The sequence below is a fragment of the Mastacembelus armatus genome, chromosome 24 (genome assembly GCF_900324485.2).
Source record: "Mastacembelus armatus chromosome 24, fMasArm1.2, whole genome shotgun sequence".
NCBI classification, from domain to species: Eukaryota; Metazoa; Chordata; class Actinopteri; order Synbranchiformes; family Mastacembelidae; genus Mastacembelus; species Mastacembelus armatus.
Genome location: NC_046656.1, coordinates 1,031,591 through 1,054,749, shown reverse-complemented (window position 1 = coordinate 1,054,749; position 23,159 = coordinate 1,031,591). Strand labels below are relative to the sequence as shown.

General features: G+C 40.9%; 1 protein-coding gene across 2 annotated transcripts in view; it reads right to left on the bottom strand.

Annotated features, from left to right (window-relative positions):
* Positions 1 to 2,453: 2,453 nt before the first annotated feature.
* The window catches only part of gopc (golgi-associated PDZ and coiled-coil motif containing), a 45,872-nt gene continuing 25,166 nt past the window's right edge, over positions 2,454 to 23,159 (bottom strand). For both annotated transcript variants that reach the window (XM_026318186.1, XM_026318187.2), the window contains 6 exons: positions 22,707 to 22,882; positions 17,813 to 17,978; positions 17,621 to 17,716; positions 16,499 to 16,663; positions 16,256 to 16,421; positions 2,454 to 4,428 (listed from right to left, as the gene is read on the bottom strand). In XM_026318186.1, the coding sequence (XP_026173971.1) occupies positions 4,313 to 4,428; positions 16,256 to 16,421; positions 16,499 to 16,663; positions 17,621 to 17,716; positions 17,813 to 17,978; positions 22,707 to 22,882 (885 nt within the window). In that variant the 3' untranslated portion in view covers positions 2,454 to 4,312. The remainder of the gene's footprint in view (positions 4,429 to 16,255; positions 16,422 to 16,498; positions 16,664 to 17,620; positions 17,717 to 17,812; positions 17,979 to 22,706; positions 22,883 to 23,159) is intronic.

Here is a 23,159-nt window from a genome sequence, read left to right as displayed (position 1 = left end):
TTCTTCCGTTAAAGGGAGTTTTTCCTCTCCACTGTTGCTAAGTGCTTGCTCATAAGGGATTTGTTGGGTTTTTAGTTTTAGTTTTTGTAAAGTGCCTTGAGATGATTTGTATTGTGATTTGTCGCTATACAAATAAAATTGAATTGAATTGAATTGACAAAGGGGCACAATCCAGTGTCTTCTTGTGCTGGTCCCAAGTCCAGATAAATGCAGAGGGTTGTGTCAGGAAGGGCATCCAACGTAAAATCTAAGCCAAATCAAACATGTGAATCACAAAGATGACCTTCCATACCGGATCGGTCGCGGCCCAGGTTAACAACAACCGCCACTGGTGCTGTTGACCAACAGGGTTCCAGTGGAAATTGGACTACTGTTAGTCGAAGAAGGAGAGGAGGAAGGCATGTTTGTAGGCAAAGAGAGAAGAGGAAGTGGTGACTCTCTGCACTGGGCCATTTTTAAAGCTTTGTTAATATTAAAACAACTTCTAATCAGAAAACAGCAAAGGTATGCCAAAATTCGTAATCACTTCATAATGAAACATTTATTTCTGCAGTTCTTTGGCTGGTCTTTCAGTGAGTTTTTAGTGGTAGAAAAATAGGACTTGTACTGCTGGAATCTGCTTAGTGTTGATGCATAGCTTGTCGCACCAGCATATGTTTTATGAATTTGTTCACAACATATTATAGGTGTCATAAATTATGTGCCCATTTAACTGCTCGTTTTTAATTATGGTTCTTTTAACTAACCTTAGTTTTAGTGGACTTTCTGCTGGATATGTGGATGAATAACGTGTATATTGCTACAAACCTCTCGTGTCTGGCGTCGTAAAAACAAGGACGCAGCCTGGCTGCCCCAAGTACAGGGTTGAATAGGTTCCACTGGTAGAAGCAAATCACTGCAGACCAGTGACAAAACGGAGCAGCAAGTGGGTGGTGTTTAGATATAAAACGTGTTTCGTATTTTTTGTTTCCACATTGGCCACTAATAACACTGCTAAATACTTCAATTCAATTCAATTTTATTTGTATAGCGCCAAATCACAATACAAATCATCTCAAGGCACTTTACAAAATAAAACTAAAAACCCAACAATTATGAGCAAGCACTTGGCGACAGTGGAGAGGGAAAAACTCCCTTTAACGGAAGAAAAAACCTCCAGCAGAACCGGGCTCAGTTTGGGCGGCCATCTGCCTCGACCGGTTGGGGTGAGTGGATAGAGCAGAGAGAAAAGAACAGCAACAATAAACAACAAATAGACACTGCAGGTTGGTGGGACCAGTAACTGCACATCAGCGATATACAGCTCCAGGACCAGGGACACCTGCAGAAGGTACAGAGAGAACAGAGAGAGAGGGAAAGAGCACAAACTAGGGGAGAGAGAGAGCACAAGGTTAGTAAGATTCAATGGTGGAATATACATGAGGTGGGAGGAGAGAAGAGAGGGGACGGGAAGGGAAAGGGGGGGGGTTAGGGTAGGGGAGCTCAGTGCACCGATGGTCCTCGGGCAGTCTAGGCCTATAGCAGCATAACTAAGGGATGGTTCAGGGTTGCCTGAAGCCAGCCCTAACTATACGCTTTGTCAAAGAGGAAGGTTTTAAGTCTAGCCTTAAAAGTATAGAGTGTGTCTGCCTGCTGCGGTCAAACATGCCCTAAGATGTGTAGTGCTTACTGTAAGGTGTGCTGGATATTGTGTTCACTTACTTGTTAGACACTACATTTAACTGGAGTTCTGGGGTTTTGTTTGGGTTCTGTTAGATTGTAGAAAAAGGTTAGTGAAGTTTGGTTTTGTTAATTTTAGTTTATTTGGGTACAGTCTGTTCTAACATCCTGCATCACATTATTTTGGTGTTAATACTTTAGTTTTTTTAATCTAGTGATTATTGTAACTGTTGAAGGTCCTCTGGCGGGATTTCACCTTTCACAAAAGGTGACAGGTCAGTTTCAACTGCAAACAAAATCATTTTATATTGTATTATGTATTTTTACATTATGGGGGTTTTATACTTATTAAAGCTTCCTGCAACCTACAAAACTTTTAGTTTTATATTCTTGACCATCCCAATGTGTAAAGTATGTTAGCCAAGTGAGAACATGTGGGCAGAGCCAGCAGGAGAAACACTAATGTGAGCTGTATGATGCAGAAACAAATTCAGCAGTTAGAAATGTTATGTATGCAAATGTCTTGCAAGTTGACCAAACTGGAACCAAACTTTATTTAAAGGTTAAATAAATTGCTGAGTTTGAATACATTATTTCTAAAGAAGCACACCATGTGACCACGTCAACAGTTTAGTGATGCAAACCAAATGCAGAAACACTAACAAAAAGCAAGATGTGACTGTTTTAAGATCACAGTCAGAGCATACAGACAGTTCTACTCATTTTCCACTTATGTTCATGTAAGTCAGAATATTTTCAGATAGCATGGGTGACACAAGGTACAGACACAAGAGTTGGGTACAATAATGTATTCAATTTAATATCTTTGCACCAAACAGTACGTTGGAAAGGCTTTTGTCAACAACCGATTGATTAAAATCTTTACAAAGAGTGTGATTTGCTTTTGTGTTTTACTCAATTATATTGGGAAGTGTTTCTAACAAACCACAATTACAACAAAATGTAAAAGAAGTGCCCTATTACTAAAAATTACTGAATTCAGTTGTATTACATCATGCAATTGTTATTGTGCCCATCCCTATATCAAACATATAGTAACATATGAAAACATATGACATACTGTATGATAATGATAAAACTAATTTAAGAAGGTGGGAGAACAGGTCAAGGGCACATCTACCTTAAAATGTCCACCTTATAATTATAATACTAGAACAGGATTGTGAAGTCAAGTACAGTTACTGAAATAACTGCAGTGTCCTCAAGGAAATGGGAGCATATTTGCAATGTTAGGCATTAAAAGTTACAACATGCTTTTTAACTTTTATGAATAACAGATCATTTAGTTATTCCATGAGCCTAAAACTGACATATCCCTTTGTCATGTCTTTTGTTTGACTGCTTTGCTAATTATAGTTCAGAACACACTATGCCCTAAAAAGTTAGAAAAAACAAAAAACATTGCAGCTCCAGATGGGATTACTTACAGGAAATGCTTACTTTAAAGGTAACCTGTGCTGTAGGATGCTGATACTTTTGCCTGTAAGTCTCTGTTAACAAAAAGGCAAGAACAATCAGCCGAGGATAAAGAGGATCAACTGAAAAGCCGCAGTTACAGATTTGTATGTGAAATTGACTTGTGTAGCCAAGTATGGTGACCCATACTCAGAATTTGTCACCCATCCCAAAGTGCACACATACAGCAATGAACACACACTGCGAACAAATGGAGCTGTCATCGCCGGGGAGCAACCATCAACCTCAGTCGTGATATTGAAGGTGGCTATACACCGACAATTCATGCCGGTCCTGAGACTCGACTTGTAACCCACAACTTTCGGGTTACAAGTCCAACTCCTTATCCACTAGGCCACGACTGTGACTGAGTAGCAGTTATGCATTTTATGGAACTAAATTTCAGAGCCAAAAGTAGCTGTTCAAGCATTCTATGAAGATGTTTTACCAGTTGTTCCTCCTGGATCCCAACATACTGTATGTTCATTCATATGGTTGTTAAATTAGAAAGTGGATAAAATTTAACAGGGTACCTATCTTTTTGACTTGCCTTTAAACATGTTTTAAAAACGTATACTGGTGATGACATTTGACATTTATTCCACAGCGTTTTTCAACTCCACATTTTTACTGAATGACCATGAATGGCGTTTTTCTTGCCAACTGGTGACCACTTGTGTCTGACAGGATGTCTTTTTAAAATAAACACAAAATATTTTTTCATTTATGTCAAGACCAGAATAATTTTTCAATAATGAGAAACCTTTTCCTTCCTGATGTCCATATGCTGTTTTCCCATCTAGAGCTGTCCTGCCAGTTCCTATAAATATTTTGATAAGATAGAAAACACACACACGTGTGCACTTACACCCTCTCTCTCTCTCACTCTGTCTCCCCACACACACACACACACACACACATATCAGTATCACATATCTCTTCTAGATATCTTACACCTCTGCTTTTTCAGACATTTGTACTTTTACCCCCAGATCACTGCCACATGCCCAGGCTAACACCCAAAGCCCATCACCATAAAACCAAGAAAGAAAAGAGAAAATGGTTTCTGTTCGTGTTTCCTTCTTTGTAGCTTTGCCATAGAATTCATTTCAGTTCTTCTTTGAGACAAATTTTCCCCCCAGTCCTGTCATGTCTCCAAACACTAATGGCTGAACATCTAGGAGGCACAGTCAGTCTGAGGAGGCTTTGATGTGGTTTCCTCTGAGGGTGTCTCACTGGGGATCCTTCTATCTCCACTGTCTGGTCCATTGCTTAGTGACATCTTCTCCAGAGCTGCAGGGTATGAACAGATTCAGGTATATAATTAGAAACATGTTCTAGAAAAAATCCATCACAACAGAATTCTGTTTTAATCAGCAGCTTGAGGTGGCAAGAGAGCATAATACATTCCTAGTGTATCAGTACAGTGCTGTAGCCTTTAGGAATTGCTGTCATTTATTGTCAATCTTGATGAAAATAAGTACTGTAAGAATTATCATCTGTACATGTATAGTGCAGTCAGAAAGTATTCAGACTCCCTTCACCTTTTTCAGTTTTGTTATGTTACAGCCTGATACTACAATTACTTAAACCAGGGCTCTCAAACTTCAGTCCTAGAGGGCCGCTGTCTTGCTTGTTTTCCAAGTATCCCTACACCACCCATTGCTGATGACCTGGATCATGTGTATTCATCCAATTAGAAGTTGCAAGGGCAGGGATAGTTGGAAAACAAGCAGGAAAGTGGCCCTCTAGGGCTGGAGTTTTGAGACCCCTGGTTTAAATTCTTTTTTTTTTTTTTTCACGAATCTATACTCAGTGCCACATAGTTTTAGCAATGTTTTCACATTTATTTAAAAGAGAAAACTAAAATATCACATTCGTATTCAGACCATTTGCAACAACAACAAAATTAGCTCAGGCTCCTCCCGTTTCACTTGACTGGTGCTCAGATGTTTTTACACCTTGACTGGAGTCCACCTATAGTAAATTATACTGACTGAACATGATTGAGAAAGGCACACACCTCTCTATAGCAGACCTCACAGCTAGCAATGCATATTAGAGAAAAAACCAAGCCATGAGTGATGGAAAAATATAGGGTACTCTGCAAAGATTTATTAATTTAGTTATTCTCTTAAAGTCAAGCATTTACGGCCCCCTCTACTAACACCTTTAGTCGCAGGATAGCCTTTGACCCTGGGAGGATTTCTTAAACAATGCACAGGGATACATTTGATGTCTTTATAATTGTAAAGTAAATCACACCTTATCTGTAGTTACTTCCTTGGTGTGTCCCACATTCTTCTAACCTATAAAATAATATTTCTAACACTATAGCTACTTTAGATGACACAGTCCTATCCTCCAGGACTACTGTGAAAAACCTTGGAGTTATTTTTGACCAGGACATGTCCTTTAACTCACAGATAAAACAAATCTCTAGAACTGCATTCTTTCACCTGCACAACATTGCCAAAATTAGGAACATCCTGTCTCAAAATGATGCAGAAAAACTAGTCCATGCATTTGTTACCTCAAGGCTAGATTACTGTAACTTATTACTATCTGGATGTCCCTCCATAAAAAGCCTCCAGTTAATCCAGAATGCTGCAGCCAGAGTCCTGACAGGAACTAGCAAGAGAGATCATATTTCTCCTATATTAGCGTCTCTTCATTGGCTCCTTGTAAAATACAGAATAGAATTTAAAATCCTTTTTCTCACATACAAATCCCTTCATGATCAAGCTCCTTCATCACACTCGATCTTGTGCTTGACATATGGCTTTTCTCTGTATGATCTTGAGGTAGCCGATAATGGGTTTTCTGATCATAAATCGGTTATGTTTTCTGTTCCTTGGGTTTCTAATATTCCCAAAGTTACTCAATTTACTCGTCATTCTCAATTAATTACCTCCTCTACTAGTAGAGCCTTTTGATTAGCTTTCTCTATTATATCAATAGATGTCAATCTGTGTGATCTGAGGGTTGATGAGTTTCTGTCTAGACTTCAGTTGCTCCCGTAAAATCTTCAAAGCTTAAACCCAGATCAGAACCCTGGATTGATGACAACATATGCTCTCTGAGGAAGATGTGTAGGGGAGCGGAGCAAAAGTGGAAAAAAAGATAGACTCCAAATTTCTTTTGAAATCTTAAGAGATTCATTATTCAAATTTCAGAGGGCAGTCAGAGCAGCAAAATCCAGGTATCTCAGGACTCTTTTTACTATTTTCAATGCTGTCATAAATCCTACTGTTTGTGAGTATCCAGCTTTGTTAAAAACTATGTGCAATGACTTTCTTAGATTTTTTTTTTTTATTAATAAGATCCATGATATCAAACTAGGGATTTCTCCACCTGCTTCTGCCCTTCTATTTCTTCAGTCCGCTTGGTTGAATTCAGCCAGTTTGAACCTATTTCTCTTACACATCTTCAAGAAATTGTGTCAGTTAAAGCCGTCTGGCTCCTCCAATGATGTCCTCCCACCATACTTCCTTAAACAAGTTTTTGATGCAGTGGGTCCCTATCTGGTGACTTTGGATGAAGTTTCGCGACTAGTACTGTAAGTGATGCGCTAAAGCTTGCTACTGTCCACCCTTGCTGAAGAGGCCGAACCTAGATCTCTCTGTTTTAGCAAACTATAGACAGCTCAAATCTCTCTTTTACTACAAAGATCTTAAAAAAAGGTGTTTTGCAAAAGCTACTGATATTTTTAGATGAAAATAAGATTTTTGAAGTTGAAACCTTTCAATCAGGTTTTAGAAAACACCATTCAACTGAGACTGCCCTTTTTAAAGTTTTAAATGATATTTTATTAACTGGTGATGCTGGGGATCATGCTATACTTGTGCTCTTAGATCTGAGCTCTGCTTTTGACACTGTCGATGATGCTGTTTTACTTGCCCGTTTGGAGCACTATGTAGGCATAAAAGGGAATGCTCTCAAATGGTTTAAATGACAATTCTCCAATCAGAGTTTTAGAGTCAACATTGGTGAATATTCATCTGAGGTAGAAAGCGATCACAGATGTATATTCCAAAAAATATGGTGTCCATATACAGTGGGTACGCGAAGTATTCAGACCCCTTTAAATTTTTCACTCTTTGTGTCATTGCAGCCATTTTCCAAAATCAAAAAAGTTCATTTTATTTCTCATTAATGTACACTCAGCACCCCATCTTGACAGAAAAAAACAGAAATGTAGAAATTTTGGCAAATTTATTAAAAAAGAAAAACTGAAATATCACATGGTCATAAGTATTCAGACCCTTTGCAGTGACACTCATATTTAACTCACATGCTGTCCATTTCTTCTGATCCTCCTTGAGATGGTTCTGCTCCTTCATTGGAGTCCAGCTGTGTTTAATTAAACTGATTGGACTTGATTAGGAAAGGCACACACCTGTCTATATAAGACCTTACAGCTCACAGTGCATGTCAGAGCAAATGAGAATCATGAGGTCGAAGGAACTGCCCAAGGAGCTCAGAGACAGAATTGTGGAAAGGCACAGATCTGGCCAAGGTTACAAAAGAATTTCTGCAGCACTCAAGGTTCCTAAGAGCACAGTGGCCTCCATAATCCTCAAATGGAAAAAGTTTGGGACGACCAGAAGTCTTCCTAGACCTGGCCGTCCAGCCCAACTGAGCAATTGTGGGAGAAGAGCCTTGGTGAGAGAGGTAAAGAAGAACCCAAAGATCATTGTGGCTGAGCTCCAGAGATGCAGTAGGGAGATGGGAGAAAGTTCCACAAAGTCAACTATCACTGCAGCCCTCCACCAGTCGGGGCTTTATGGCAGAGTGGCCGACGGAAGCCTCTCCTCAGTGCAAGACACATGAAAGCCTGCATAGAGTTTGCCAAAAAACACATGAAGGACTCCCAGACTATGAGAAATAAGATTCTCTGGTCTGATGAGACCAAGATTGAACTTTTTGGAGTTAATTGTAAGCGGTATGTGTGGAGAAAACCAGGCACTGCTCATCACCTGCCCAATACAATCCCTACAGTGAAACATGGTGGTGGGAGCATCATGTTGTGGGGGTGTTTTTCAGCTGCAGGGACAGGACGACTGGTTGCAATTGAAGGAAAGATGAATGCGGCCAAGTACAGAGATATCCTGGAAGAAACCTCTTCCAGAGTGCTCAGGACCTCAGACTGGGCCGAAGGTTCACCTTTCAACAGGACAATGACCCTAAGCACACAGCTAAAATAACAAAGGAGTGGCTTCGGAACAACTCTGTGACCGTTCTTGACTGGCCCAGCCAGAGCCCTGACCTAAACCCAATTGAGCATCTCAGGAGAGACCTGAAAATGGCTGTCCACCAACGTTCACCATCCAACCTGACAGAACTGGAGAGGATCTGCAAGGAAGAATGGCAGAGGATCCCCAAATCCAGGTGTGAAAAACTTGTTGCATCATTCCCAAGAAGACTCATGGCTGTACTAGCTCAAAAGGGTGCTTCTACTCCATACTGAGCACAGGGTCTGAATACTTATGACCATGTGATATTTCAGTTTTTCTTTTATAATAAATTTGCAAAAATTTCTACATTTCTGGTTTTTTCTGTCAAGATGGGGTGCTGAGTGTACATTAATGAGAAATAAAATGAACTTTTTTGATTTTGGCAAATGGCTGCAATGACACAAAGAGTGAAAAATTTAAAGGGGTCTGAATACTTTCCGTACCCACTGTATACTGTGGAAAAGCTGGGGTTTGTTCACATGCTGAAAGTTTTGGACCCCAGGTATGTGCTACCAAGCTGCAAAAATTTTCCTGAAGTTGCCTTGCCTCACCTATATACACGCCAACGATCACTGGGGAATTGGAAGGGGTGTCACTGTAATCAGCACAAACTAGGCTACAATAATATGTGAGCAGCATGTTCATACATAATTGTGTTTTTGAGAAAACAGTGTTTATGCATGGTTAGTGAAAAACTACAATTTTTCAGTCACTGAAATAAGACCATAAAACACAAAGAGAAACATTGGTTCACAAGACATCTTGTTCACTCATTGAACATCAATGATGAACAAAGTATATAGGGTGGTGTGAAAAAGTGTTGGCCCCCTTCCTGATTTAACACTTCACACTTCAATGTTTCAGATCATAAAACAAATTTAAATATTAGTCAAAGATAAGAAAAGTAAACACATAATGCAGTTTTTAAATTAAGGTTTTTATTATTAAGAGAAAACAAAATCTAAAACTACATGGTCCTGTGTGAAAAAGTATTTGCGCGCCCTGTTAAAACATAACTTAACTGTGGTTTATCTGAGTTCAATTCCTCTAGCCACACCCAGACCTGATTACTGCCACACCTGTTCGCAATCAAGAAATCACTTAAGCCTCTGGGGTCTGAGGGGGTTTTGGGGCCTGGACAAATTTTGACATGTCCTGACATTTGTGCTTTTTTCAGTGTTTTTTAAACATATTAATGTCTAAAGTCTAATAACACTGTAATCAGCACAAAATTGGCTACAATAATATGTGAGCTTCAAGTTTATACATTATTGTGTTTTTGAGAAAAAAGTGTTTATGCATGGTTAGTGAAAAACTACAATTTTTTACTCACTGAAATAAGACCATAAAACACAAACAGAACATTGGTTCACAAGACTTTGGAGACCAGCATGTTGTAGGCTAAAGTGTTTACTTCAGAGTGCTGTGAATGTCATCTTGTTCACACATTCACAGTAAACAATACACTGATTTAAATTTTCTAAGACACTTTTTGTCCAGAAAGGCCATATGCAAGAGGGTGTGTCTGAGGATGAATAGTCATGTGATTTACCTGAGAACACAAAAGACGCACTGAACGACCAGACAAAGACGCGCATAATGAGCCTTTCAGTCAATGTAGATGGGACGGATTAGTACTGAAGCACAATTAGCACAATACAAAACAATGAGGAGCCAAACGATCCTCATTTGAGTTAAAATCAGTGTTTTTACTCTGAGGACAAACTAAACTATTTGTCTCTGTGTGGAATATAAGGAGCGCCGCTTCACATGCGTAACGCGCCATCATCCAAACGCGCCGAAAAAGTGAGTAAATTCTATGATGAAGTTTGATATTTTGTGTCATTTCTCGGGGGTGTGCACATATTTACCTGGTTCATCTGAGATTATTTACATGTGAACAGTGGACAGTGTACAAGGTGGGACCGCATTACCTGTAATGAGGTGAGACAGGAAAAAACGGACTTCTCCTTACGTTCATACGGATTAAATAAAAAGTGATGATTTGTTTTTGACTTGAATTGTTTCACTCAAAAGAAAACATTTCAAGCTTTCTAGCAATATAATTCTTATTTTTATGAGGCAAGTATTGTCTGTGAAGAGAAATGGCAGAGAAAGAAAAGTCCGAGAGCACACCCTGTCTGCTTTCTTTATTTAAAAAAAGCACAACGTTTTGTTTTTATTATGATGGTACACCACTAAAACTAGACCCTTTACAGATTTGAATGATATACTTCTTTTATCTGTACGATCAGAATTGACGGAGTAATTTAAGTTTGTTTCGGCCTTATCAGAAAAAGATGCGTCAAAACGCGCCGGCGCGTGCGTCGACCCCAGAGGGTTAAATAGGACCTGCCTGGCAAAGTGACCAAAAGATCCTCAAAAGCGAGACATCATGCTGAGATCCAAAGAAATTCTAAAACAAATGAGAAAGAAAGCAATTAAGATCTTTCAGTCTGGAAAATGTTATACAGCCATTTCTAAAGCTTTGGGACTGCAGCGACTCACAGTGAGAGCCATTATCTACAAATGGCGAAAACAAGGAACAGTGGAGAACCTTACCAGGAGTGGCTGGCCGACCAAAATTACCCCAAGAGCGCAGTGACGACTCATCCAAGAGGTCACAAAAGACCCCACAACAACATCCAAAGAACTGCAGACCTCACTTGCCTCAGTTAAGGTGTCCATGACACTGTCCATGACACCACCATAAGAAAGAGACTGGGTAAAAATGGTCTGCATGGCAGAGTTCCAAGATGAAAACTGCTGCTGAGCAAAAAGAACATAAAGGCTCGTCTCTTTCTTCCGTTAAAGGGAGTTTTTCCTCTCCACTGTCGCCAAGTGCTTGCTCATAAGGGATTTGTTGGGTTTTTAGTTTATGTAAAGTGCCTTGAGATGATTTGTATTGTGATTTGGCACAATACAAATAAAATTGAATTGAATTGAAATTTGTTTTATGATCTGAAACAAAGAATGACAAACATGCAAAAAAATAAGAAATCAGGAAGGGGGCCAACACTTTTTCACACCACTGTATCTATCTATCTATCTATTCATAGAAAACAATACACTAATTTAAATTTTCTAAGACACTTTTTGTTTAGAAAAGACATATGCAGGAAGGTTTGTAAATGTGTGGTTCACCTGAGAAGACAAAGACCCATATAATGAGCCTTTCAGTCAGGAACGTGGCTGAGAGGGAATTACTGCAATACAATGCAGATGCAAACGTTCGTCGTGTTTTTCCTCTGAGGACAAAGTAAACTCTTCATCACTGTCTGGAACATACGAAGCGCTTCTTCACTCGTGTAGCATGCCATCATCCAAACGTGTAGAAAAAGTGAGTAAATTCTATGAAGCTTGATGTTTTTTGTCATTTCTCGGGGGTGTGTACATAATTACCTGGCTTACCTCAGATTATTTCCATATGAACAGTACGATCAAGTGCTATATTAGCTATATTAGTGCGATCATTAGCTATAATGAGGTGAGACAGGAGAAAACGTATCGCTCCTTACTTTCATATGGATTAAATTAAAAGTGATGATTTGTTCACGACTTGAATTGTTTAATTTAAAAGAACATACAACATACAACATACAACAACGACAAAACGTGGTTCTCTGGAAAACTCAGACAGCTTCGTAAAGCCAAAGGAGATGCCTACAGAAGTGGTGATTGGGTCTTGTATAATCAGGCCAGGAACACACTGAATAAGGAGATCAGAGCAGCTAAGAGGAGCTACTCCAAAAAGCTGGAAAACCAGTTTACAGCTAACGACTCTGCTTCAGTGTGGAGAGGCCTGAGGAAAATAACCAACTATAGGACTCCATCCCCCTCCTCAATAGGCAATCAAACGCTGGTGAACTAATGAGTTCTATTGCAGATTTGAATCACCCCCCACCCCCTCTGATTGTCCTCCAGAGCAACCATTAACACCTCCAACCATCAACCCCCTCTCCCCCGCTCTGATACTTCAGACCAGTGTGGACGATGTGTGTCGGCTCTTCAGGAAGCAGAAGAGAAGGAAAGCACCAGGACCAGATGGGGTTTCACCAACATGCCTCAGAACCTGTGCTGACCAGCTGGCTCCCATCTTCTCTCTGATCTTCAACATCTCTCTGATCTTCAACAGATCACTGGAGCTGTTTGAAGTCCCTGCATGCTTCAAACGCTCCACCATCATTCCCATCCCCAAGAAGCCAAAAATCATGGGACTCAATGACTACAGACCAGTGGCTCTGACATCTGTGGTCATGAAGTCCTTTGAAAGACTGGTGTTGGCCCACCTGAAGAACGTCACTGGACCCTTCCTGGATCCCCTGCAGTTTGCCTACCGATCCAATCGGTCCGTGGATGATGCAGTCAATATGGGGCTGCACTACATCCTGCAACATCTGGACAAACCAGGGACTTATGTAAGGATTCTGTTTGAGGACTTCAGCTCGGCATTCAACACCATCATCCCATCACTCCTCCAGAATAAACTCTCCCAGCTCTCCGTTCCCGACTCTACCTGTCAGTGGATTACAAGCTTCCTGACCGATAGGCAACAGCTAGTGAGGATGGGGAAATTTACTTCTGGCTCCCGCATCACCAGCACCGACGCCCCCCAGGGGTTTGTTCCCTCCCCACTGCTCTTCTCCCTCTACACAAATGACTGCACCTCCTGTGACTCCTCTGTGAAACTCCTGATATGCAAGAGGGTGTGACTGAGGATGAATAGTCAAGTAATTTACCTGAGAACACAAAAGACACACTGAACGACCAGACAAAGACGCGCATAATGAGCCTTTCAGTCAGTGTAGATGGGACGGATTAGTGCGGCTAAATACAAAACAATGAGGAGCCAAACAATCCTCATTTGAGTTAACCCTCTGGGGTCGACGCACGCGCCGGTGCGTTTTGACGCATCTTTTTCTGATAAGGCCGAAACAAACTTAAATTACTCCGTCAATTCTGATCGTACAGATAAAAGAAGTATATCATTCAAATCTGTAAAGGGTCTACTTTTAGTGGTATACCATCATAATGTTGTGCTTTTTTTAAATAAAGAAAGCCGACAGGGTGCGCTCTCGGACTTTTCTGTCGCTGCCATTTCTCTTCACAGACGCGTAAATAAAACAACCAGAATCTCAGCGAATACTTGCCTCATAAAAATAAGAATTATATGGCTAGAAAGCTTGAAATGTTTTCTTTTGAGTGAAACAACTCAAGTCAAAAACAAATCATCACTTTTTATTTAATCCGTATGAACGTAAGGAGAAGTCCGTTTTTTCCTGTCTCACCTCATTACAGGTAATGCGGTCCCGCCTTGTACACTGTCCACTGTTCACATGTAAATAATCTCAGGTGAACCAGGTAAATATGTGCACACCCCCGAGAAATGACACAAAATATCAAACTTCATCATAGAATTTACTCACTTTTTCGGCGCGATTGGATGATGGCGCGTTACGCACGTGAAGCGGCGCTCCTTACATTCCTCACAGAGACAAATAGTTTAGTTTGTCCTCAGAGTAAAAGCACTGATTTTAACTCAAATGAGGATCGTTTGGCTCCTCATTGTGCTGCACTAATCCGTCCCATCTACATTGACTGAAAGGCTCATTATGCGCGGCTTTGTCTGGTCGTTCAGTGCGTCTTTTGTGTTCTCAGGTAAATCACATGACTATTCATCCTCAGACACACCCTCTTGCATATGGCCTTTCTGGACAAAAAGTGTCTTAGAAAATTTAAATCAGTGTATTGTTTACTGTGAATGTGTGAACAAGATGACATTCACAGCACTCTGAAGTAAACACTTTAGCCTACAACATGCTGGTCTCCAAAGTCTTGTGAACCAATGTTCTGTTTGTGTTTTATGATCTTATTTCAGTGAGTAAAAAATTGTAGTTTTTCACTAACCATGCATAACCACTTTTTTCTCAAAAACACAATAATGTATAAACTTGCTGCTCACATATTATTGTAGCCAATTTTGTGCTGATTACAGTGTTATCAGACTTTAGACATTAATATGTTTAAAAAACACTGAAAAAAAGCACAAATGTCAGGACATGTCAAAATTTGTCCAGGCCCCAAAAACCCCCTCAGACCCCAGAGGGTTAATATCAGTGTTTTTACTCTGAGGACAAGCTAAACTATTTGTCTCCGTGTGGAATACAAGAAGCGCTTCTTCACGTCCGTGACGCGCCATCATCCAAACGCGCCGAAAAAGTGAGTAAATTCTATGATGAAGTTTGACGTTTTATGTCATTTCTCGGGGGTGTGCACATATTTACCTGGTTCACCTGAGATTATTTACATGTGAACAGTGGACAGAGTACAAGGTGGGACCGCATTACCTGTAATGAGGTGAGACAGGAAAAAACGGACTTCTCCTTACGTTCATACGGATTAAATAAAAAGTGATGATTTGTTTTCGACTTGAATTGTTTCACTTAAAAGAAAACATTTCAAGCTTTCTAGCCATATAATTCTTATTTTTATGAGGCAAGTATTCGCTGAGATTCTGGTTGTTTTATTTACGCGTCTGTGAAGAGAAATGGCAGAGACAGAAAAGAGCGCACCCTATCGGCTTTCTTTATTTAAAAAAAGCACAACGTTTTGTTGTTATTATGATGGTATACCACTAAAAGTAGACCCTTTACAGATTTGAATGATATACTTCTTTTATCTGTACGATCAGAATTGACGGAGTAATTTAAGTTTGTTTCGGCCTTATCAGGAAAAGATGCGTCAAAACGCGCCGGCGCGTGCGTCAACCCCAGAGGGTTAATTGCATAGATTTTGCACCCTTCATTCACTTTTTCTCAATTATTCAAACTGAGTCAGGCAATTAATTAACAAACTGTTTAGCAATCAGCAACACAGTTTACGTCAAACTTTTATTGCAGCCAGCAATCCCAATGGAATTTCTTCAGAAATTGCATTTTCTAGTTAGCCCAGGGCCCCAAAATACCCTTAGACCCCAGAGGGTTAAGGGAACAGTGTTAAAGTGCTTACAATCTTATTTGTAAGACCGACTCCAATTTGTTGATGTCTATGATGAGCCTTCCATACGCACAAAAGTTAGTCATGGAGTTCCATAAGGTTCTGTGCTAGGACCGATTCTCTTCACCTTACACATGCTTCCCTTAGGCAGTGTTATTAGGAAGCACTCTATTAATTACCTTTGTTATGCAGATGACACTCAGCTATACCTATTGATGAAACCTGATAACACAAACTAGCTAGCCGGACTTCAGGTATGTCTAAAGGATGTCCGGCGGAGTCAGCTGGAACACAACGCGGCCTCCCCGTGGATGTCCGGCGGGTCCTCGGCCCCAGAGTGAGCTGGAACACAACGCGGCCTCCCCCTAGAGGGCCGGCAGTCCGGTACACCGGAGCCAGTCGCAAAGCGACGCGGCATACCCGTAGATGTCCGGCGGGTCCTCCGCCCTGAAGTTAGCTGGAAACAACGCGGCCTCCCCGCAGATGGCCGGCAGCACAAAACGCTGAATTTGCGCGTTGTATGAAACTATCGTGGTCAAAGAGTCTGTCAATGTTATTCCCTTAATCTCCCTTAATGTACAAACATGTGCATATCATTGTGCATCATATATACTTCTGGCATTCATACATTCATAGTGCATCCTCATTCGAGTGGTTAGGTTAAAGTAAGATTAGGTTTAGGTTAATTTTGCGTTTGGAGTTTACAAACGGTTGTAGTTAGAGTAAGTCTATGAAATGTCTGCAAGTGAATGGAAAAAAGTAGTGTACACTCTTCCCACTTCACAGATTTATTTAAATAAAAGTCAAACTATAGCAGTTACATTGCATCCACCTTGTAGTTCTAGTATTAGTAAACAAGTTCCAGTAAACAAGTCTTGCAAACTCACCCTGTATTGACGCAGAGCTGTTGCTAGGCTGTGTTGTGTTGCTGTCATCCAGTTCATCCAAATAGAGTCGATAGCGATGGCCACTGTCGTCTTCATACTCCACATTTTCATCATCGCTGTCCACCTCTGGAGCCACATAGACCACCTCAAATTCTATCTGTCCTCGCTGACACAGAAACCAAGAATGAGTATTCAGGTAGAAATGGTATATAGTGAATGCATATATGTGCACGCTTGTGTTACCTGCTGAGACAGAATGGTGACAGCCTCCTTGTGTTTGGCATCTCGCAAATTGATGCTGTTGACAGCAAGGATGGCATCTCCAACATGCAGACCTCCACATCTGTCTGCAGGTTGACTTGGATGGATCTCTGAAATTAGGATAGGAACGCCATGCTCTTTCCCACCCTGATAAAAACAGATAAAGGGTTAATTAAACTCATTTAGCATATGATTTTTCAATCAATAAATGAGCAATGCTTGAATTTTATAATTAATTAAATGCACCACAGATATTGATATCAAACGCGACAATGTGACTACAGTCAAAAAAGTCACGCTACAAAAAATGTATTAAGAATCAAACAACGATGAACTACAGTGAATATTACTCATTACTCTCAATATTGCATCTAATCACACATGAATAATGCCAAAAATATAGTATCTCTGTTTTAACAGCATAGTAACAGATGATATGCTGTCATGATTCTCTGATAAATGGTAATGAACTGTAACATTATGTTTTACGTTGCTCATTACACTGTACACTATTTATGATAAAAAATGTTGTATGGTTATAGTTATATTATCAAGTTTTAGGGAGTTTAGATGTTTTTGATTCTTATCACACACCATCAGGTGTCCGTCTGATCCCAAATTCATAGTGCATCCCACTGTGCAGGACAACATGCCTAAAAAGAACCAATTACTGAACTACATAAACTATTTCTAGGGGCAAGAAGAACCAGGAGTCCTACAGAGCCCTGATCTGGGCAGTGTGGAGTCAGTCTGGGATCAGTTAAAGAGAGATATGTCACTGGGACAGCCTGAATCTACAGAAGAAGTGCAGCAGCTTCTCCAAGGTGCTGCTAAGTACCAGGAGAAACTGTGTGAAGGACAAACTAGAGAGACCTGCTGTAAGCTCAATGGGAAGTGCTGCAAATACCGATTAGATTTAGGTTTGATTCCATTTACTGCACTTTGCATGAAGTTAACTGATAAATTAAAAACTATTCATGTCATTTATGTCAAAAGCATCTCCTGTGTGTTTTAAGTGCCTAAACCTTTTGCACAGTACTGTATAGTCAAAGCACTAGTATCAATACTCCAATCAAGCACACACAAAAAACTGTGACTTCTTACTGTAATGGAGATTCCCAACCCCTCATGATCATCTTTGACCAGAACCACCTTTCTGATAGGGCCTACTCCCTGGGATCTCTTCAATATATCTGGGTCCTGTAATTATATATGCACATTAAACTTTGAAAGCACGAATTAAGTTTCAACTGCTTTGTGCTTTCGAGGTCAACTGCTTTGTAGTTTTCCACTCACGTGACCCACTGGAGAAGAAAGAGGTTTCTTAGGATCACTGCGTCCTCTACATGCTCGGATAACAGTCTTATGGCGGTGAAGGTGTATCTCTGCCTCTAATTGGTTCCACAGCTTGTCATGTGCTGGCCCTTTCATGTCACGGCCCAGTAATTGGATCTGCTGTACCCTGAAAGACAAATCAAAAGATTCTGCTGTTATTAGGTTTAGCTAGTAAATATATAGACATATATGTATAAAGTGGATGTTACAGAAGCCCATAACAACATGCCCAAACATTACTAACAAAGCACCCCACAAGCATTACACAAATAGCACAAAAAATAAACAAAATAAAAAATTAAAACTTGAATATATGGAAAGATGATTTAATGATGATGTCAGTGAGTGAGTGAGTTAGGCTACTTCCTGCTTCTGAAGAGTGCAGACGCTTCTCTGCTTGTCCCTGCTTCTTCCATTTGCATTTATTCCTTTTAATTTTTATCCAAAGATTTTATAATACACTTTTTATATTATTTTTACTTTCTTTTAATAAGATTTGAGATTTAAGTAAGGGATTTTTACTTTTAAAAGTTGTTAAAAGTAAAAATCTGGCCTACTGAGTGACTACAGCCATGGATTGTTTATTTTTCAACATGTCTGGAAAAGAAAACACATTGTGCCAAAACTGCCAGATTTATCTTCAGGAAATCAGTGTGTTACAAATGAAGATTCTTGCTTGAAATCTGAAAAAGGACTTCACGACACGCTCCTGTTCAGACCCAGTGGTAAGAAGGCAAAACCTACCATCAATATTAAATGCTATGTTGACCAAAATGCTACTCTGGACCTGGACGATACAATATCTTTCCCAAAACTTTCAAAAGTGGGAATTGATCAGAATAAAGCCATCTGGCATAAACTTTGGTGGCAAACCAAAGCATCACAGAATTACAAAGAAGAATGCTTATGTAGCATCATCAAACATACAGCTCAGTAACAGGTTTCAACCACTGTCTGAACTAAATTCTAATGAGCAAGAAATGTCTGCTGTGAGAAAAACACAAAAAAGTAGTTATTTTAAAAATCGGAGCCATGGAACTAGTCAGTCACTTGTGACAGAGACAAAGAATCTGTACCAAATGTAGAGGACAGAGATATCCGACTGCTTGGGGACGGTGCTGTCAGTGACATAAACAACAGCAGAATTATTACATGCAGCTACCCAAGTGCCATAGTCACTGATATAGCAGCACTCCTCCACCAGGTCATCTCAAAACACCAAGTAGTCAAATAGTTGATCCTGCATGTGGGTGCAGTGGAGACCAGAAAGGGGGAATCAGACGTTTTAAAACAGGACTTTTCTAAATTATTAGAGAAATTTGACAACCTGAAAATCCAGCCATTTGTCAGTGGACCTCTCCCAAACAACGAAAGGAGGATTAATAAATTCAGTCGGCTGCTTGTACTGAACACATGGCTGTCCAAGCCCTGTGAGATAAGATAACTGCATTTCATTGATAACTTCACACACCATCCCTTTTGCCACCCAGGAACAGGACCTCTGTCCCTCTATCCACCAAACTCCACCAGTTCCACCACCTCAGCCAACACCTACAGGCTTCCTCAAAACACCCCTGTTAAACCCCTCCTCCATTAAATCACCCCCACTTGCTCCAGACCAAAAACCCTGACTAGAATCAATGCTGCTAATAGCGACTAGGACACCCAGGGCCTCTGCATTCCCAGGACTTATAACCATAATAAACCACTTATCGACTTGAGGCCCAGGGAGAAAGCAGTCTCCCCTAGTGCTATAGCTCCAGTAAAAAGTCATATAGTGGATAAGAGAGTGACAGACTGTCCAATCAGAGAAATCTGATTCAAATCCCTTGTAGACAGATAGTTTAAGGTTCTTAATCAAACAGATTCGAAACTTGCAGTGCTCAATGTCAGATCTTTATGTAAAAAGTAATTTTTTTGGGGAGAGTGTAGCCAGACAGCATAGGATGGTGGTGTGTAGGATGACTCTGGTGGTGAGGAAGATGAAGAGGACAAGGGCAGAGCAGAAAACCAAGTGGTGGAAGTTGAAAAAGGAAGAGTGCTGTGTGGCTTTCAGGGAGGAGCTGAAACAGGCTCTGGGAGGTCAGGAGGTTCCTTCCAGATGACTGGACAGCTACAGCTAAAGTGATCAGGGAGACAGGTAGAAGGGTACTTGGTGTGTCATCTGGAAAGAGGAAAGCAGATAAGGAGACTTGGTGGTGGAATGAGGAAGTTCAGGAGTGTGTTAAGAGCAAAAGGTTATCTAAGAAGAAGTGGGACACAGAGGACAGAAGAGAACAGACAGGAGTACAGGGAGATGCAGCGTAAGGTGAAGGTAGAGGTGGCAAAGGCCAAACAAAGGGCGTAGGAGGATTTGTATGATAGGTTGGACACTAAGCAGGGAGAGGTGGATTTGTACAGGTTGGCAAGGCAGAGAGACAGAGATGGGAAGGATGTGCAGCAGGTTAGGGTGATCAAGACAGGGATGGAAATGTATTGACAGGTGCCACAAGTGTGATGGAAAGATGGAAGGAGTACTTTGAAGAGTTGATGAATGAGGAAAATGTTAGCAAGCACAGAGTAGAAGAGGCGACTGTTGTGGAGCAGGAAGTAGCAAAGATCAGTAAGGATGAAGCGAGGAAGGCGTTGAAGAGGATGAAGAATGGAAAGGCAGTCAGTCCTGATGACATACCTGTGGAGGTATGGAAGTGTTTAGGAGAGGTGGCAGTAGAGTTCTACTTAACAAGATCTTGGAGAGAGAGAGGATGCCTGAGGAATGAAGGAGAAGAGTTGTGGAAACTACAGAGGAATAAAGCTGATGAGTCACACAATGAAGTTATTGGAAAGAGTAGTAGAGGCTAGGCTGAGGTCAGAAGTGAGCATTTGTGAGCAGCAGTATGGTTTCATGCCAACAAGAGTACCACAGATGCAATATTTGCTTTGAGGATGCTGATGGAGAAGTACAGAGAAGGCCAGAAGGAGCTGCATTGTGTCTTTGTAGATTTGGAAAAACCGTATGACAGGGTGCCGAGAGAGGAGCTGTGGTTTTGTATGAGGAAGTCTGGAGTGGCAGAGAAGTATGTTCGATTGGTGCAGGACATGTATAAGAGCTGTAAGACAGCGGTGAGGTGAGCTGTAGGGGTGACAGAGGAGTTCAAGGTGGAGGTGGGACTGCACCAAAGATTGGCTTTGAGCCCCTTCTTGTTTGCTGTGGTGATGGACAGGTTGACAGATGAGGTTAGACAGGAATTTCCATGGACCATGATGTTTGCAGATGACATTGTCATCTGTAGTGAGAGCAGGGAGCAGTTGGAGGAAAATCTAGAGAGGTGGAGGTTTGCTCTGGAAAGGAGAGGAATGAAGCTGAGCCGCAGTAGAACATAGTGCATGTGTGTAAATGAGAGGGACTCAAGTAGAATGGTGAGGTTATAGGGAGTAGAGGTAAAGAAAGTTAAGGATCTTAAGTACCTAGGGTCAACAGTCCAGAGCAACAGAGAGTGTGGAAAAGAGGCGAAGAGACGTGTGCAAGCAGGTTAGAACGGGTGGAGGAAAGTGTCAGGTGTGATGTGTGACAAAAGAGTGTCAGCAAGAATGAAAGGAAAGGTGTACAAGACCAGCAATGTTGTCTGGTTTACAGACAGTGACACTGAGAAAAAGACAGGAGGCAGAGCTGGAGGTAGCAGAACTGAAGATGTTGAGGTTCTCTCTAGGAGTGAAGAGGATGGATAGGATCAGGAATGAATACATCAGAGGGGCAGCTCATGTTAGATGTTTTGGAGAAAAAGCCAGGGAAGCCAGATTGAGATGGTTTGGACATGTTCAGAGGAGGGACCTTTACCAATGTATTCAACATTGGTAAAAGGATGCTGAGGTTAGAGCTACCAGGAAGGAGGCCTAGAGGAAGACCAAAGAGGAGGTTCTTGGATGTAGTGAAGGAGGACATGAGGATAGTTGGTGTGGATGTGAAGGATACAGAGGATAGGGTAAAATGGAAGCAGATGATTCGCTGTGGCGACCCCTGAAGGGAGCAGCCGAAAGGAGAAGAAGAAGTTTTCCATTATTCAATCTGTTACAAATCCTTCTGTTACCCCCTTGCCTGGTGACTCTAATGCTCTCAGTGAAAGCTTCTTCAGATGTTTTAGTGACAAAATTACTAACTTGAGACTTGCCCTAGTGTTTGCCCTACTTTAACTGTTTCTCCAATCACGTCTTCTGCACCTGCCTTCCTGGATGTTTTTGAACCTATGAACCTCCTGGAATTGAAGGAGGTGATTGACTATCCTAGTGATATCACTCACCCGAGATTTCTAAAATTAATTATTGACTCGATTAGGCCAGGTCTGCTGTCTCTTGCTAATAAGTGTCTCCAAACTTGCTCTAGTCCTGCCAATCTCAGAACGGCTACAGTCACTTCCCTGCTCAAGAAGCCAATTAATAATTCAGGTTTTGGTGAAAATTATGCTGAATCAACTTCAATCTATAAAGTTTTTCAAAGCACTTTGAATTATTGTGTATGAATTGTGCTATGCAAATAAATTTACCATGTCCCTACTGTACTGTACTGTATTTCAATTCACTAAAATCTTTAAAACAATCAACATTAGTAATACATTTTCATCAAGCCAGCTTACATTAGAAGTTACATTTGCAGAGCAGATACCCCAGCCTAAAACTCCAAAAATATCCTACTCTATTTAAGGTTTCTCTCTGTTGCAGAGATAAAGAGAAACAATACACATCATTTTGCAATATGTACTTAAACCTGCCAATAAGTGTCCTGGTAGGATTGTGAAGAGAATAACTGACAATTGGACTATAGGGTCTGCTGACAAAGCAGGCCTTTACCCCAGAAGTGTTAGGAGCTCTATCTACTTACCTGCCAGCCAGTTCCTTGTCCAAATATTTGGCAGCAAGTCTAGCTCCGTAAACTTCAGCCTGCAGGACTGCCATGTGCCTGCGAAGTGCCTCATTTTCTTTCTTATACAGTCTCACTTCTGCCTCCAGCTTTGTCACTGCTAGTTTCTCCTTCTTACTGGCTTCAAGCTCCTGTTCCTAAAACAACCATATCACAGGTAAACACCACAAACAATGTTCACTAAAAGCAAGATATAGCCACATTCCACAGACTCAGGACCTGTTCATGCTCTTCCTGCTCTCTCCCAACTTGGCGCTTATGCTCAGGTCAGGAATAGTCGGGAATTTCCTGAATATACGCTTTACCCACACATTACTCACGCTTCAATCACGTTCTACCTCCGACCAATACGCTTAACTTATGATACATATACACTTAAACCCTGAGTCAGTTGCTGTTCGACTGGTTTATGGG